Source organism: Amblyomma maculatum, chromosome 7 (assembly GCF_055883805.1).
Source record: "Amblyomma maculatum isolate TAMU_Amacu chromosome 7, ASM5588380v1, whole genome shotgun sequence".
Lineage (NCBI taxonomy): Eukaryota > Metazoa > Arthropoda > Arachnida > Ixodida > Ixodidae > Amblyomma > Amblyomma maculatum.
In genome coordinates this window covers 98507357-98523592 of record NC_139350.1, presented here as the reverse complement: position 1 = coordinate 98523592, position 16236 = coordinate 98507357, and the positions used below count along the sequence as shown (strand labels likewise).

General features: G+C 45.8%; 1 protein-coding gene across 1 annotated transcript; it reads right to left on the bottom strand.

The window, feature by feature from the left end:
• Positions 1-7695: 7695 nt before the first annotated feature.
• Positions 7696-9269, bottom strand: LOC146184096 (uncharacterized). The gene is made up of 3 exons (XM_084608483.1): positions 9092-9269; positions 8555-8757; positions 7696-8094 (listed from the first exon to the last, which is right to left on the bottom strand). The coding sequence occupies exons 1-3, from the start codon at positions 9267-9269 to the stop codon at positions 7696-7698; spliced, it is 780 nt and encodes a 259-aa protein (XP_084464609.1).
• Between the last annotated feature and the right edge of the window lie 6967 nt (positions 9270-16236).

Sequence of the window (16236 nt, the reverse complement as noted above, 5' to 3'; positions counted from 1 at the left end):
GCTCGTGGTTGCCAAACCCTCTATTATATGTGCATTGAGGTGTCATGCGTTCGAGCCCCCATATGGATTTTGTGCTGCTTTGCCATTTATTCCAAATCTGCTCCTCTGTCAGACAAGACATTTTATCAGAAAATTGGATGAGCCAGAAGACAAAAAATTAGATTCTTAGCAGCATTGTACCTGATATGTTAAGTGAGCTCTCAGTTCATGCATTGTACTTTAAAATTGAGAGATATTGGTGCTTATTGGCATATATGCTATTTTGTTCTGCAATCAAAACAATTTCTCCAGACTCAATTTTATGATTATTTGAGTACAAAATATTTCAAATTTTTGCAAAAAGTAATTTGTGAGACTGTTAAGAAATTTTAGCCTTAAAGTAAACTCACAAAATAGCAACATTTTATAGATATTGAAATATAAAATGTGTGGGAAATGACATTTCACCTCCAGAATAAATTACTATTTGAAATAACTTGTGATTGGGGGAAAATTGAACATTGCTATCATGCTAGACATATGTTTTTTGGGATCCCATATTCACATAAAGCATTGTATTTTAAGATGTCCTTAAGAAATGAAAATAATTTTGAAATAAAATGAAAATAAATGCCTCAAATACTCAGGCAGATTACTGTTCTATATAACAGCAACTACCATGAATTGGTTTGAAGAAGTTAGAGATGCCTAAGCACCACACCTGGTAGCTTGATATGGAATATTCAATGTATGCCTACCTGAAAGTATTCTTGCACATGGAAGGCTTCCCATGATATGGCCATATGATTAGCTGTTATTAGGGAAAATGTATACCTGATATGCTGGTAGCTAATAAAGAAGTACCAAATCATTGTACTTAGATCTCACATAATGTTTTCATGCCTATACAAAGTAAAATTTGCAGTACTTGCTCAATTACTCATCACAGGCTGACTGTAATACTTCCAGCTGAACAAGCAGCACTGTATAAAACCTACTGGTACATTACAAGTACAGCAATTGTGTATAGTAAAACGCAGCATGCAAAAAATAATGCGAAAACTAAAATCTCCCTGATCCTGAGAATATAATATTATTGCGACGTGAGTAAGACGTCGGAGCCCTGAATAACAAGACGATAGGGCAGGGTGCACCTTGTCAACGGCAGCGCGTCCAGCACGAGTCTTTTCTAACATCTTTCTCCTTCACTTGTGCTGTAAGCTTCATCTTCTTCTGGACTGTTTCATTTTCCCCCTGGGCAGACGAAGACCCCCGGCCGAGGTACCAATTTATTTCCACTAGAGTAACACGGCTTTATCCGGGTGACATGGGCAACTTCGGTTGTGACTGAGTGACGACCACTGGCTGTCATACGTGCTACTCAGTAGTTCACTTTGCTGGAGCTCTTAAGCACAACGTAAGCGCCAGCGTATTGCGCCCACATTTTCTGGGTTAAAACCACGCTTTTGGAGAGCTCGCCAAAGCCACACTAAGTCTCCAGAGGCGCAAGATACATGGTTATGCCGGCTGTCGTACCATGCTTTTAACGCTCTACCTAAGCAAGAATGCGCAAATGGGCAAGACGGCGAGCTTCTTCGGCCCGACAAAGAGTTTCCACGATGCACGGTTCGTCATGGGCGGAGTAAGGAAGAATGGTGTCTAGACAATACCGAGGAGCCTGAGTCATAGCCTGAGTCGCTTTGGGACGTTAAACCCCACAAACCGAGGAGGACGGGCACATAGAAGGAAGAACGGGCTGTAACCGGTCGTCTCATGTATTACAAAGTGTTGAATGCAAAGATTATAAACAGCAGTATCGTATCCCAATTCTTGTGGTCAGATGCGATGTACATGATAGCATGTTTATGACTGTGCGGTTTGTGCACTCCGTCAAGCCGTTGGTTTGAGGGTGATATAGCGTGGAATGCCAAAAATGCGACGCACACAAACGGAGAAGCACTTCCACAACATCTGCCATAAACTGGCGACCTCGATCACTGATGATCACTCGCGGAGGTCCATGGCGGAGGATCACAGAACGGAGCAAGAACAGGGACACGTGGTGAGCAGTGGCTGAATGAAGAGCTGCCGTTTTGCAGTAACGGACGAGATAGTCAACACAAACCACAATCCAATGCTTTCCGTCGGATGACTTCGGGAAGGGACCCATAATGTCGATTCTTTTCTCAAATGCACCACGTGGTGGAGTCACAGGATGCAGCAGGCCCTGTGGAGTGGACGTAGGACACTTGTGTCGTTGGCACTCAGTGCAGCTCGCCACATATCGCTCAGTCGCCTGGCGCATCTTTGGCCAATAAAACCGGTTGCGGGCACAATGGAGCGTTCAAGCAGAGCCCAGGTGACCGGGAAGTGGGTTCGTCTTGCATGGCACACAGGATGCACGAGCGGTAGCTCTCGGAAACCACAAGCAGAAAATTCGTGCCGGTGCTTGAGTAAGCCTTTTTGTACAGAAGGCCATCACGGAGACAAAATGGGCTGGAAGCCGTGGAATCCCGCGCCGCCGCAAGCAGTGACTCGAGGCTTATGTAGGTCCCTTGCGCAGGCCGCAGAGCTGAGGAGTCGGGAAACTCGGGCACGACGAAAGCGATGTAGTGATCGAAATCAGCAGTCACATTCGGTCATAGGAAGGGGAAGACGTGAAACCCAGTCTGCATCGGGGTGTTTGCGGCCACTCTTGTACGAAACAGTGAAATCGTACTCCTGCAGACGAAGGGACCAGCGTGCAAGACGACCAGATGAATCACGAAGGTTAACGAGCCAACACAGGGCATGATGGTCCGTCACAACCGTGAAATGGCGTCCATATAGGTAGCGCCGATATCGCTGAACAGCGAAAACTACAGCTAAACACTCCTGCTTCGTGACAGTGTAGCTACGCTCAGGTTTGCTGAGAGAACGGCTTGCATACGCAGTTACATGCTCGCCGGTTGCCGGCCGTTGCACAAGCCCAGCGCCCACACCAATCCCACTTGCATCAGTTTGGACTTCAGTCGGAGCGGAGCGGTTGAAGTGTCGTAGTATGGGATGTGACGTATGCAGAAACTTTAGCTGGGGGAAAGACGCGTCACAGTCTGAGGTCCAGGCGAAAGAGACATCCTCTTGTAGAAGGGATATCAGAGGGTAGGCGACGTCGGCAAACCTTGGGATGAATCGTCGAAATAAAGAACACAGCCCCAGAAAACTGTGGTGCTCCTTTTGAGTCTGGGGTCGTTGGAATGCTGCAATTGCTGCAGTCTTCTGTGGATCTGGCCGAACGCCATCGCGATCGACGAGATGCCCGAATACCAGCGCTTGAAGTTCGCCAAAACGGCACTTTTTAAAATTCAGGACAAGGCCAGCTGTCTGTAGGCAATCTAAAACAATAGCGAGTCGGGTGTTATGATCAGTAAAGGTGCGGCCAGAAATAACAACATCGTCTAAATAGCACATTCAGGTTTCCCACTTGAGGCTACGAAGTATTGTATACATAAATCTTTCAAATGTGGCCGGAACACTACATAGGCCGAAGGGCATCACGTTAAATTCAAATAGACCATCCGGCGTAACAAATGCAGTTTTTTTTGTCAGCAGGTTTCATCGGAATCTGCCAATACCCCGATCGCAAATCAACTGAAGAGAAATAAGACGCGGTGAAAAGGCAATCTATGGCATCGTCGATGCGCGGGAGAGGATACACATCCTTTTTAGTGATGGAGTTGAGGCGACGATAGTCAATGCAGAACCTCCATGCTTCGTCTTTTTTCTTGACCAATATCACGGCAGAAGCCCGTCTTTTTTCTTTACCAATATCATGGCAGAAGCCCAAGGACTGGAGGATTCCTGTATTACGCCCTTGTTCAACATGTCTTGGACTTGCTCGGTGCTGATTTACGCCGGATGGCGACACACGGTAAGGCTTTTGACGGATCGGATGGGCAGATCTCGTGTCAATTCTACGGCGTGCGCGAGACAGGAAAACGTTGCAAGCCGTCGGACTGCGCGAAATCAAAGACGGATACGTGCAGAGACGGTGGGCTCGTCACGATCTGGCGTTGCGAGGCGTTCAAAGATGCGCTTATCATCGGAACAAACTTCTCTTCAGCGGGCGAGTGAGAAGCGCGGTTGTCAGGGGAAGGAATAACGACAGCTACGTAATTCAGCTAAAATGGCGAGAATTGGGCCTAGTTGGTTATTCATATTCGCGCTCCATGGTGTTTGTCTTTTCTGTCGTTCAATGTGTGAAACCAATACGTAATTCAGTATAGCTGCGCTAAATAAAGTTAGTTTCAAGCCCGCTGGAAAAACAACCGGTTTCGGTGAGCACTTTATAGTCCATCGTCCGGTACGGCATTCTTTCACACAAATCAAACATTGCAGCACTAACACATTTTTTTATGCACTGTGAATGAAGGGGCGCCACATAAGCCTCAAATGAGTCGTTAATGGCACGGGAGCTGGGCACCTGGACACACACTGAAGAATGTGCCGGTACACAAACTTCATCATCATCATCATCAGTCTGACTATACCCACTGCAAGGCGAAGGCCTCTCCCATATTTCTCCAATTAACCCGGTTCTGTGCTAACTGCATCCACTTGACCCCTGCAAACCTCTTAACCTCATCCGCCCACCTAACTTTCTGCTGCCCCCTGCCCTACTACGCTTTCTTTTCCTTGGAATCCAGTTTGTTACCCTAAGCGATCATCGGGTATCCTCTCTTCGCACTACATGTTCTGCCCATGTCCATTTCTTCTTAATTTCCCCTAGAATGTCGGTAAAGGTGCATCCACACGACGGACCACGGACTGGGCCGCGGACCAGTCACGTGGGTTGGACCGCGGATGATCTGATCCGCGACGACATCCACACGGCGGGCCCAGAGAGCAGACGACAGCGCGGACCTGGAGGGGTACTCTCCACCCCGCGTCTCGCCGATCTCCTTGTAGCGCACTGCTTTTGAGAGTACTCGTCAAAATGGAGGCCGAGTGGAATCGGCAGCTGGCTGCGTTCGCTCTAGCGATAGCTATTGACGACGAAGACGACTTGCGTGCTTGCAAACGGCGATGCTGGCAGAAAGACTGGATATACCGAAAGAATCTCGGTGTTCAGAACCAGCTCTACAAAGAGCTGCTGTTTTCAGACCCAGGCGAGTACCGGCGACTTCTCCGCGTCACTCCGGAGCAGTTTACGCAGCTGTTGTCGCGCGTCGGACCCAGGATTGCGCGACAGGAGACTGTGATGCGCTCACCGATTTCGCCGACGACAAGACTGCAAGTCACTCTTCGCTACCTTGCGTCTGGTTAGTAACGTTTACTCTGAATTATTATTCCATGGCTGTGCCGCTAGGTCTGCAAAGCTTCGCATCCTATGGCACACACGCAAAACACACGCAGGAAGCTTAACGCTAATATATTTGTAACGCTAAAAACAAACTTGTCATCTCCATGCGCTTACACTAGTTACACCTGCAGCCAGCTATAAAGTACACTTTGAATGTAATTCAGCAGAATGGAAAGTTGGGTAGTTGAAGGCTGTTCATGATGAATAAGTGGGCGCGAACGGAACGTAGGCACAAAAGGAGGCAACAATCTTCTAGACTCTGTAAAGTCCTCGGAGTGGTTTTCGGGATATCTGACTTGGAACGACACCATTGAATATCTTGTTTCAGCACATACTCACACACAGTCACTGCTAACAGGAAATTAAAAAAAAAAAAAGGTGAGAACAATCCAGTGACAACTAGGAGCAGTCTTTTTTTTTTTTTTTAGCTGAGTGTTATACGTAACTTTAGATTGAGGTTCCACATTTTCTAACAAATGCCTTTTCATTTTCTAGGAGAGAGCCACTACTCGCTGAGCCGACAGTTCCGGTTGGGACATTCAACAGTTAACGAGATTGTCCCAGAAACCTGTGACGCAATTTACCAAGAGCTCAAAGGAGACTACCTGAAGACCCCCAAAACAGAAGGAGCCTGGCAAGAGGTGATGAAAGGGTTTAGGGAGAAGTGGCAATTTCCAAACTGCCTAGGTGCCATGGATGGGAAGCATGTTGTTATTCAGAAGCCACCACGATCGGGGTCCATATATTTCAACTACAAAAAATCATTCAGTACAGTTCTGTTTGCTGTGGTGGACGCAGCGTACAAATTTATATATCTTGACGTGGGAGCTCCAGGGTCGCAAGGCGATGCTGGTGTTTGGCAGACAACACCACTCCAACAAGCTATGAAGGACAAGAGGGCCAATTTGCCTGAATTGGTCAAAGTGGCAGCTGCACCAGATATATGTCTGCCACCTGTCTTCGTGGGTGATGATGCCTTTCCTATAGGAAAGAACCTCATGAAGCCATATGGAGGCATCCTCTTGTCAGCTGACCAGAGAGTCTTCAATTACAGGTAAGCTCCGAGGTACATGCTATGAATTTTTGAGAGTGCCAGTGTATTCCAAGCTGGAGACTAAAATAGCTAAAGCATAAACCTTGGCATTTTCGCAGTGCCACAAATTGTCAAAATACCTGGCAAACAGGACTCTCAGACACAATCTTAACAGCCACAATCAATCAGTAGGTACTGTACAGAATGCACACACTAACGAAATAAACATACCACTTAATAGATTACCGTGTGTTTCACTGTGAAACCATTAATGTAAGGGTGAAAATATTTATTGCATTGTGCTTCTTGTGTCAAAGAAGGTGTAGTAGCATGCATGAGTGCCCGAAAGGACGCCTCTCTCGCCTTTAACCATTTACTATGAAAAGCTGAATGCTGTCATGTATTTCATCATTTGCATTTTGATTTATAGAGTAAAAGGGTACGTTCTTGGCCAGAGTAATATGCAGCACTCTGATTCTAACTCGAGCATTACATAGGATAGGAATGCTTCTTCCATGTTCATGGTATACCAGCAGTCATCGTCATATATGTATGTAATACCCCCTGCAGAGGGTTTCAAGGAAATGAAACGACTGAAATGCCATTGAATTTTCTCTAATGCGAGACAGCTATGACTGCCTGTGCATGCTGTGGATTACAATGGTTGTGATTACTCTTCCTGTGGTGTCGTTTCCATTTCTTTCACTTACCCTGCCCTAGCCGGGTAGTCCAGTCTTTTATCAAAATGAACCAAATAGCCCACAAGGCTGTTCTACGACGAGTGCATGACCTTTCTTTTTTAAGTTGTCAACCTTCATTTTGCTTTATGGCATAATTTGTGTTTTACAGGCTGTCCAGAGCTCGGAGGGTCGCCGAAAACGCCTTTGGGATTTTGGCAAATCGCTTTCGGTGCCTGCACACAGTAATTGAAGCAAGACCGGACAGAGTTGTACCTGTCGTCTTTGCAGCTTGCGCCCTGCACAATTTTCTCAGCCATGAAATGCAAGCTCCACTGGAACAGTGTGTGGAAGATGCTAATGGCCACGACCACACATTTTTTGGCTTGCAGCAGGCAACACGTGGACGACCCAATGCATTTGGGGCTGCTGTGCGTGAGCAGCTGTGCTCATACTTTAAGGACAGAGGTGCAGTGCCGTGGCAGCAAGACTCTGCTCACCTCAACAGCCACCTCACAGATAGAGTCTGCTGAAAAAAAAAATCCAGCCAGATGACATTTTTTAATCAGCAACATCAAGGCGTGCAGTGCCATGGTAGTAAGGCCACTGATATTGGCCGCTGCAGCACATAGTGTTTTAAATAAATAAATAAACATTCAGCATCTTCATTCACCTGCATTCAAGTGCCTTTCGATGACTTCTAGAATTTCCCTTTGACATTTCACTTGTCTGGTGGTGCTCATCTGCTTCATTAGTGCACCAGCATAATTAGCAAAATGTGTTGTTGCATCAGGGACAGGTGGCTTTTGTAATGCATTGGCCAGGGTCTCAAGAGCCGTCTGCCTTCTACTAAAAATTGCATTTGATGCAGCATTTCCTCTACCATGCCTCGATTGTTTTGCTGGTGGAGTGGGTGCTCTATGTCCACTGTGGTGTGGTATAGCTGCATCTGTGCCGCTTGAACCTGGCTCTAACTGCAGAGGCTCCATGTCATTTTCTGCATCACGCTCGTCTGGCATCTGGCATGCGGCAGGGCTTGATGTTGCCAGAAGATACTCTTCAGGCTATAATACAAGCACATAGCATCAAGGTTACTTGCCAAACAGCCGTGAATACAAAAAATAGATCATTTCTATGCAGGAAAAATTTGCGGCTTTCGGAATGGTTACTTGCTAAATGAAAAAGAAGCATTGTGCACTTAAAAAAAAAAAAGTGCACGCATGCATGAGCAGAAGCTCTAAATCCTGAATACAAACCAAGTGATAAAGGGTTGGGGGTAAGCGTCAGGGCTCAAGTTAATAACAAAAAGCAGTTTTTCTCTGATGAAAAATGTAAAATGCTGAGCCGTTTTAATGAATGAATAGCTGGTAGACTGCACAGAAACGTTTGAGAACTTTTCACGCTATTATAAAAAAAAATGTGCAGTAAGTCTTGTTTGAACATGTGCAGAACATGTAAATTTCAGCAAGTGTTCTCGGCACAGTAATGTAGTGTCGGTGCTATAATATTAGGAAATGTACTTGCCATTTCTGCCTCTTCTGAAAATGCTTCAGTGGCATACCGGTGTCCTGGGCGTGGCACAGCATCAAGAAATTTTAAGCAACGAAAGAATTTCCATTTCACGCTATAGCTGTCCCCTCGTGCTTGACCACTTTTCTTTTCATCCACTTTATTCTTTTCTTTACGGTATGTCCGCCGCTTGTTCGCGAAGACTGTTTTTAGCCCTTCTGTAATGAAAAAAAAGTATATATATATATATAGTTGCACTCCGTGAATAGGATTTTTCGTCGATGTGGCACGTAAACACAATAAGCGAGGCGATCTGTGCACGGTATGCGGAAACTGGACACAATTCACGAGCTAAGCTTGCTCTACGTATTTATGACGCTGTATTTATAGAGCTGTAGTCGCGTACCTAAGAAGACATATTTTCAGCGCACTAAACAACACGCGTGAAAAACAACAAAAATGGTCATACTTGCACCAACTAACACCATCCGTCATCCTTCTGAGCAAGAAGCCTAACCGTACACAAAGAGGTACAAAACACGTTTTACTTACCCACACTGTATGGCCCGTACGCAGGGTATTCAGATGACATCTGCTTGCAAATGTTTATCCACAAGAGTTCTTTCTTCGGACAGCTCATGAAGTCGTCTCGGCTGCTGTCCCACAAAGTAGGAAATTGTTGCACGAGCGCCAAAAAGTAAAATGTGGCGTCATCCGACCAGGATGCCATGGTTGCAGCAGCACGTGAAAAACAGCTGATCGCCCGCGCTATACCCGCGCCTGCTTCGAATGAGGCGATGCTAGCGATGGCGATTCAGCTACCGAGCGAGAGAGGCCAGCGCTGTACCGTTGCCAGACCCAATGAGTGCAAATCTTCCAAAAAGTCCGAGGGCCGCCGCTAGAAAAAATGCTGCCGGATTTATCGCCCGCTCCGGTCCGCGGACCTGACGCGGACTTGTCAGACCGGAAGTGGTACGTCACAACGGACCAAGTCCGCGGGCCAAAACAGGTCCGTGGTCCGTCGTGTGGATGCACCTTAACGTGAGTTATTTCTCTGACCCACTCTGCACGCTTCCTATCTCTTAATGTCACCCCTACCATTTTTTGTTCCATAGTCCTCTTAGTTGTCCTCAACTTAAGTAGAACCCTCTTGGTTAGCCTACATATTTCAGCCCCATAGGCGAGTACAGGTAAGATGCAACTGTTGTATACTTTTCTCTTGAGCGATACCGAGAAGCTGCTAGTCATAATCTGCGATTGCTTACCGAATGCACTCCATCCAATCTTATTCTTAGTGTTATTTCCTTTTTATGGTCCGGATCTGCGGTTACTACCTGTCCTAAGTAGACATATTCGCCTACTACTTCCAGTACTTCGCTACCTAACTTAAACTGCTGTACCTTCCCGAGGCTGTTGAACATTACCTTAGTCTTCTGCATAATGATTTTCAATCCTACCTTTCTAATTTTCCTGTCTAGGTCATCAATCATTATTTGCAGTTCATCCCCCGAGTTGCTTAGCAAGGCAATGTCATCAGCAAATCGCAAATTACTGATGTATTCTCCATCTACCCTTATCCCTAACTGCTCCCATTCCAAGTCTCTGAATACTTCCTCTAAGCAAGCTGTGAATAGTACTGGGGAGATTGTGTCTCCTTGCCTAACACCTTTCTTTATGGGAATTTTGTTACTTTCTTTATGCAGAACTATGGTTGCTGTGCAACCACTATATATATATTCGAGCACTTTCATGTACGGCTCGTCTACCCCCTGATTTCGCAATGCCTGCATCACCGCCGAGGTTTCAACTGAGTCAAATGCTTTTTCGTAATCAATGAATGCCTGGTGTAATCTACGGTACCGGAACCATGGAAGAATGCAAACATTATCCTCATTCATAAGAAAGGGGACTCTAAGGACAACTTCATCACACATACACAAAACGTCTTCATAATTTGAAGACTCTTCCAAAAGTTCACGAGGAAGCGAACCACTAACACTTAGCGCTCCCGTCCGGCAATCAACTGTAGCACGCACATACGCAGGAAGTCAATTCCCAACATTAAGTCGTGCACAGATCGGGGCAGTACTACAAACTGCGGCGTAAATATGGTGCCCCCCAAAGAATTTTTAACGCTGCATACCCCAACCGGATACAAAAACTCTCCACTCACTCCATAGACATTATCAGTTTTGTCCCAAATAAACACGTCTTTGTTCTTCAACATGTTCTTAAATTCTAAGCTCATAAGCGATACAGTAGCACCAGTGTCTACCAATGCCATTGTAGACAAACCGTCAACAACTACATTAACCCTGTTCTTTAACATGTGCACAGACGGAGGAATACTAGGTAGCCGCGCTCATTGTCCAGCGACCTCACCTCCATCGGCCGCGCAGGGTAGTTTTCCAGCAAGGGTGGCGGAGATTAGCGCCCTGGTGACGCGGAACGGCGCACACGGAATGATGGAGGCGGTTTCACACTACGTTCAGACGCTGGAGGATGTTCTGGCCGATAGGTGTCCATTTAGGGCTGGACGGCGCGTCGGCTCAATGCTGTCGGGGATTCCAGAACGATGCGCGCCGATTGCAGTAGCGGGAAATGTGACCCACGACACCACACCTATAGCACACCGGAAGCGGTCGGTGAAAAAGTGGTGTGTCAGCTGGTTCCTGCATGGTAGGCCGCGATGAATATCTAGATGGTGGTTCTGGGACGATGTAGCTATCCGGCGATCGGCAGGATGTACGACTGGAGTAAGGGCGAGAATCTCTACGCTGATGGCAAGAGAATTGTTGGTAACTCTCTTCGGGTCTTGGTCGCGGAGTGTATAAGTCTTCGCGGCAGGCGAAGTCGGTGACATTCGCGGACATCGGCGGGCATGCACCCCCATATGTTGGAAGAGCATTTACGTCACCTTCGACGCCATTGGGCCGGGCAAGCTGCTCACGTCGTTACATCTCATCTCGAACGATTTCACGGATGGCGCACAGGAGGCTTTGAGATGGCGATTCTTCAATACTAGCCACTGTAGTGACATTTGCGAGCGGTCCAAATTTCGTTGTAATGCGGCGAGTCTTTAGGGTCTCGAATATTGGGCAGTGTCGGATAACGTCAGAGACCGAACTCAAGTTGTCCTTGGCAATGAGGAAATGGTAGACGTCTTCCGCAATGCCCTTGAGCAGATGGCCTACTTTATCGCCCTCAGTCATCCTGCTGTCGACGGTCTTACACAACCTGAGTATGGCCTCGATGTAGGTGGTGCAAGTTTCTCCTGCTGTCTGGGCCCTCTGAGCAAGTGTCTGCTCGGCCTGTTTCTTCTTTGCAGCTAGGTCACCGAAACATTCTTCGATTGCTTCAACAAAACGTTCTCAAGTTGTCAGGCAGTCCTCGTGGTTCTCATACCACATCAAGGCTGTTTGAGTCAAGAAGACGACGACATTCGCTAGTATAGCCACCGATTCCCAGCGGGTATAGCGGCCCACACGTTCATAATGGGTGAGCCAGTAATCAACATCTACCCTGCTTGGCCGGCAAAAAAACGAGGCTCGCGAAACGGTAGCGTCGCATTCGTGGTGGTCGGCGGCACATCGCTAGACGGGAGTAGAGGGTCCTGTGTTGATGTTTGTGGCTGCTCGGTAGTCTGCTGCATTCTTGTTGAAAAGAGTGGGAGACCAGCGAGGCGACGGCTCCGACGAAGCTCCAGCGGTTGAAGATGAGTCTTTAGGGTAGTCGGACCCAGCACCTCCACCAATTTGTTACGACGAAGTAAGACGTCGGAGCGCTGAACAACACGACGATAGGGCAGGGAGCTCAGCTGGTCAACGGTGGCGCGTCCGGCACGACAGTCTTTTCCAACATCTTTCTCCTTCACTAGTGCTGTAAGCTTCATCTTCTTCTGGACTGTTACATTATGTGTGGGCAGGCTTGAGAATACCTACAGTGCACACATCTCCCTTAGTTAGCTTTTGTTTGATTAAAGCCTGCAGACAAGCTTTATTGATGCAGGAAGGGCTAATTTTTTTTTTAATCTGGCCATGGTAATGTATGTGGGCCTGTAATTGGTGTATTGCAGAAAAATGCTTTTTAATGTGGTCTTTAATATCGTCAGGTTTTGCATGAATAGTAATCCATAGTGGTCATTGCAGGAGTTTTAAAAACTGATAAGCTCTGCAGCCTAACCCATCATATTTTCAGGAACTCTAATTCTATATGAACACTAAGCATCCACTTGAAGTTATTGGTTTGCCAAAATCAAATTGTTGCTGCACATTATCTCATTTGTAGGTGGGGTGCATATTATTTTTGCTTGTATTTTTATCATGACTATGTCATAAGTTGCTGCATCTCCTTACAGGCCCAGAGACTTTTGGCAAAAAGCTGTAAAAGAAGAATATGTGGATATAGGAATTCAATATATGTTTTGTGCTCAATCATATAGAGCACCCAGACTTCATATAGGTGTTTGGATAATTAAATAGTTTTAAGGCGCAAAAGCAGACAAGACACATACGTAGGTGACAGGACGAAGTGCCAACTTGTAATTGATTTTATTGCATGCATGAAATGTACTTACATAGCTTCTCGTCACATGCGCAGGTAGGTCACCTAAAGCTGAGACACGACATGATAAGGCGTGCGCCAGGAATTTCTTTTTACTGTTATACAATAAAATTGATGTGTCGCTTACGTACAAGTTACCTTTCTTTTTCATAAAAAACACTTGTATGAACTCCGTAGCATTAGTATCTTTGCTTTTGCCAAGCACTTTAGGGGACGTATCTGCGCATGTGACGACAAGCTAAATAATTACTTCTCAAAATGAATAACTAATTAGCACCTACATCTTTACCGTGTACAAAGTGCCTTGCACCACCTATCCTCTTGTTGAAAGCACGCCACCTTCTGCACTGGCGTCAGAATGTGCGATGGCCTTGTTCTGTGCATCATGTTGGTCTTTCAAGCTCTATAGTTGTTAAAGTAATGCAGCAACACCATGTCATTCGAACGTTACTCGGGCTGTCTTGTCCAATGTATGCAGCCAGTGAGCACATAGAGGAGGCACTATGAGCATTAGCACTACCACGGTGAATACTGGTGCCTCAAGATGAAAACTGCATGTAGTACAGCGTACCAAATGTCACCATTCCCGCTACTGGAATGCACCAGCACTACGTTGCGCCTGAAAAATTAAGTGGCTCACTCACTTGGCGCTGATCACGCCTGGTTCTGTGCCGATCCGGCACAGTTGAGTTCCTCTGAGCTCCCAGAATAAACGCATCCCTACTCTGCTACCTGTGAAGATCACTATTCACCATGTCCTATATACTCTATTGCATACCCAGATGCAGCCTGCATCCATCCTCTCAAGAAAACTGCTATTGCTATTTCTATGCTACAGAATGTGCTGCTCAAAGGAAGTGGGGACAGTGGATAGTCGGTCTACAACAGGCGAGGGATAAGAGCTACCATAGTCGGATACAACTTCAGAAAAAAATGGTACCAGCCCTCAAAGGACCCCTCACCGGCTTATGCAGCCCAATGATTTTCGTCATGCTGCGGTCAATTTAATTAGGCCATAGTTAACTGCCTTTCAGGTACCACCCCCTGTGATGCCGGTAATAACTACGGCGTTTTTAGAACTGCTAGACACTGTTTGTTGCCGCTAGTCCTTTGAAGGGGAAACGCCTCTTTTTACTTGAGTTGTGCCTGAGTATTGTTCTGTGGTAAAATACATGCAGTGCATATATACTTATTATTATTGCAAATATGTGTCCAGCTATGTGAGGCGGAGCCATTGCTCAGTTTGTACAATACTGTCTAAACATGTAATGCAGCGGTTATTACCGTGGTAAGCCTGACTGCTAATTGTAGGTTGCAGGTTAGATCCCGTGAACTACAGCTGAATTTTGATGTGCTGTGCAAAGCCATCTGTACTGTCCATTGTTGGTGCTTAAAGAATGCCTACGGTGTTCGAAATGAATTCTCTACGAGTCTTCCAATATCGCACTTCTCATAGCCAGGATTCAGCTTTCATGCGGTTTGCCCCAACAATAATGCAAATTGTCAGCTAACATTTACTTATTACACAGTTCATGCACAAATTGAGCACTATAATTATTGCTGCGCTAGTTCAAAAGGATTTAATAGTAGGTCAACGCATTTGGCCAAAAGTTATGGTGTTCGGCAGCTGACCCGAAATACGCCGGTTTGATCCCAGCCACGATGGTCACATTTTGATGACGGCTATATGACAGAGGGCACTGTCCTGTGCGATTTCAGTGCGCATAAGAATCCCTGGTGATCCGAATTTCCAGAGTCCCTCGCTATGCTGCTCCTCATAAATTGAGTCGCTTTGGGGTTAAACCGGGTAAAACTGAACAGTATTACAGTGCGCAAACAATGATCAACAGAGTACTGACAGCACTTAATGAATGCAATAGTTTTAGCCTCTAACTCCATGTTTCTGTAGCACGTGCAAATTTGCATGAAAGCCACATCTGCACCCTCACGAAGATCTTGTATCATTTCAAAAGTTTCATCTGAAGAAGAGAACAACTGACAGAGCAACGAGTGCGTGGTCATAGAAACTTAAGTTCGAGCACCTAATTCAGGCAGCTTCCTAAAACATTGGGCATAGCTGCCCTAAAAGCTGTCATCAATTTGCCGACAGAAATAACGCGTTTGATTGGCTCATTTGAAGACTTTGTACTAAGAAGAATTTCTATGTAGACAAAAGTAAAATGCGCCAAGAAGCCCTAAAACAAATCTATTTGCGGGAATGAATTTAAGGCTTCCTGCTTGAGACACGAGTAGTGTTTCTCATATCTGGCTTTGTTTCGGAAAAAAATCTTTATTTTATTGAAGATATTCACCACTTGATGCATGATATCCCAAGCGATGTTTTCGAATTCCTAGCATTGCATGCAGAGGTAAAATTCGCCTGATTTGGGCAGACGTTAATTACATTCTCCGATAAAAAGCGCACACCTGCCATGCTTTATTGCTTGAATAAGTCAGTGTCTGTTTTTAGCCGTGTCAGCGGTAAACAGTGCTGCAGTGCACTTTTCCCACGGTAGCTTGGTATTCAACAGGTCGCTCAGAGGTGCTCATGACGCTTAATGGTGTAATCTTCGTAGGATGCATTTGTGGAGCTGGCCATACCAACACCATATTCTTATACAGCAAAGAGAATGCGCGAAATGCTGAATGGTGCGTTCCTTTTTCTAGAATGATATATTTAGTTTCTCAGCAACTGTTCATATATCATTGCTTTGCTACACTGCTATATTTGTTTCATAGCATGTGCTCATGTAGCAACAGTTCCATGGCAGCAACAGCTCCTTATCTACAATTCCGAGAGCTACTCAGATGAGAGAAATGCAGGACAGGTGGTGTCTATAAAGACAATGCTAAAGTATTTTCTACGCGCTGCTAGAAAATTTTGTGCGGCGCATAATGTGCATGCTTATGTGCTACAGAATTTAAAGTCTGCAATTTATTGCTTGACATGCATTTCTGCAGCTGTCAGCACAAATTAAAATGCAATTGGTAAGTTGCTAACGCGTAGCGCCACAGAAGCACTTCTGTGATGCACAATTGAAACGATGTAAGTGAATGTACGGTGGTTGACAATCATCTGAAAGTATTTTATTTGAATACACTCATCCACTTAGCTCAAAACGCATGTCTATTAT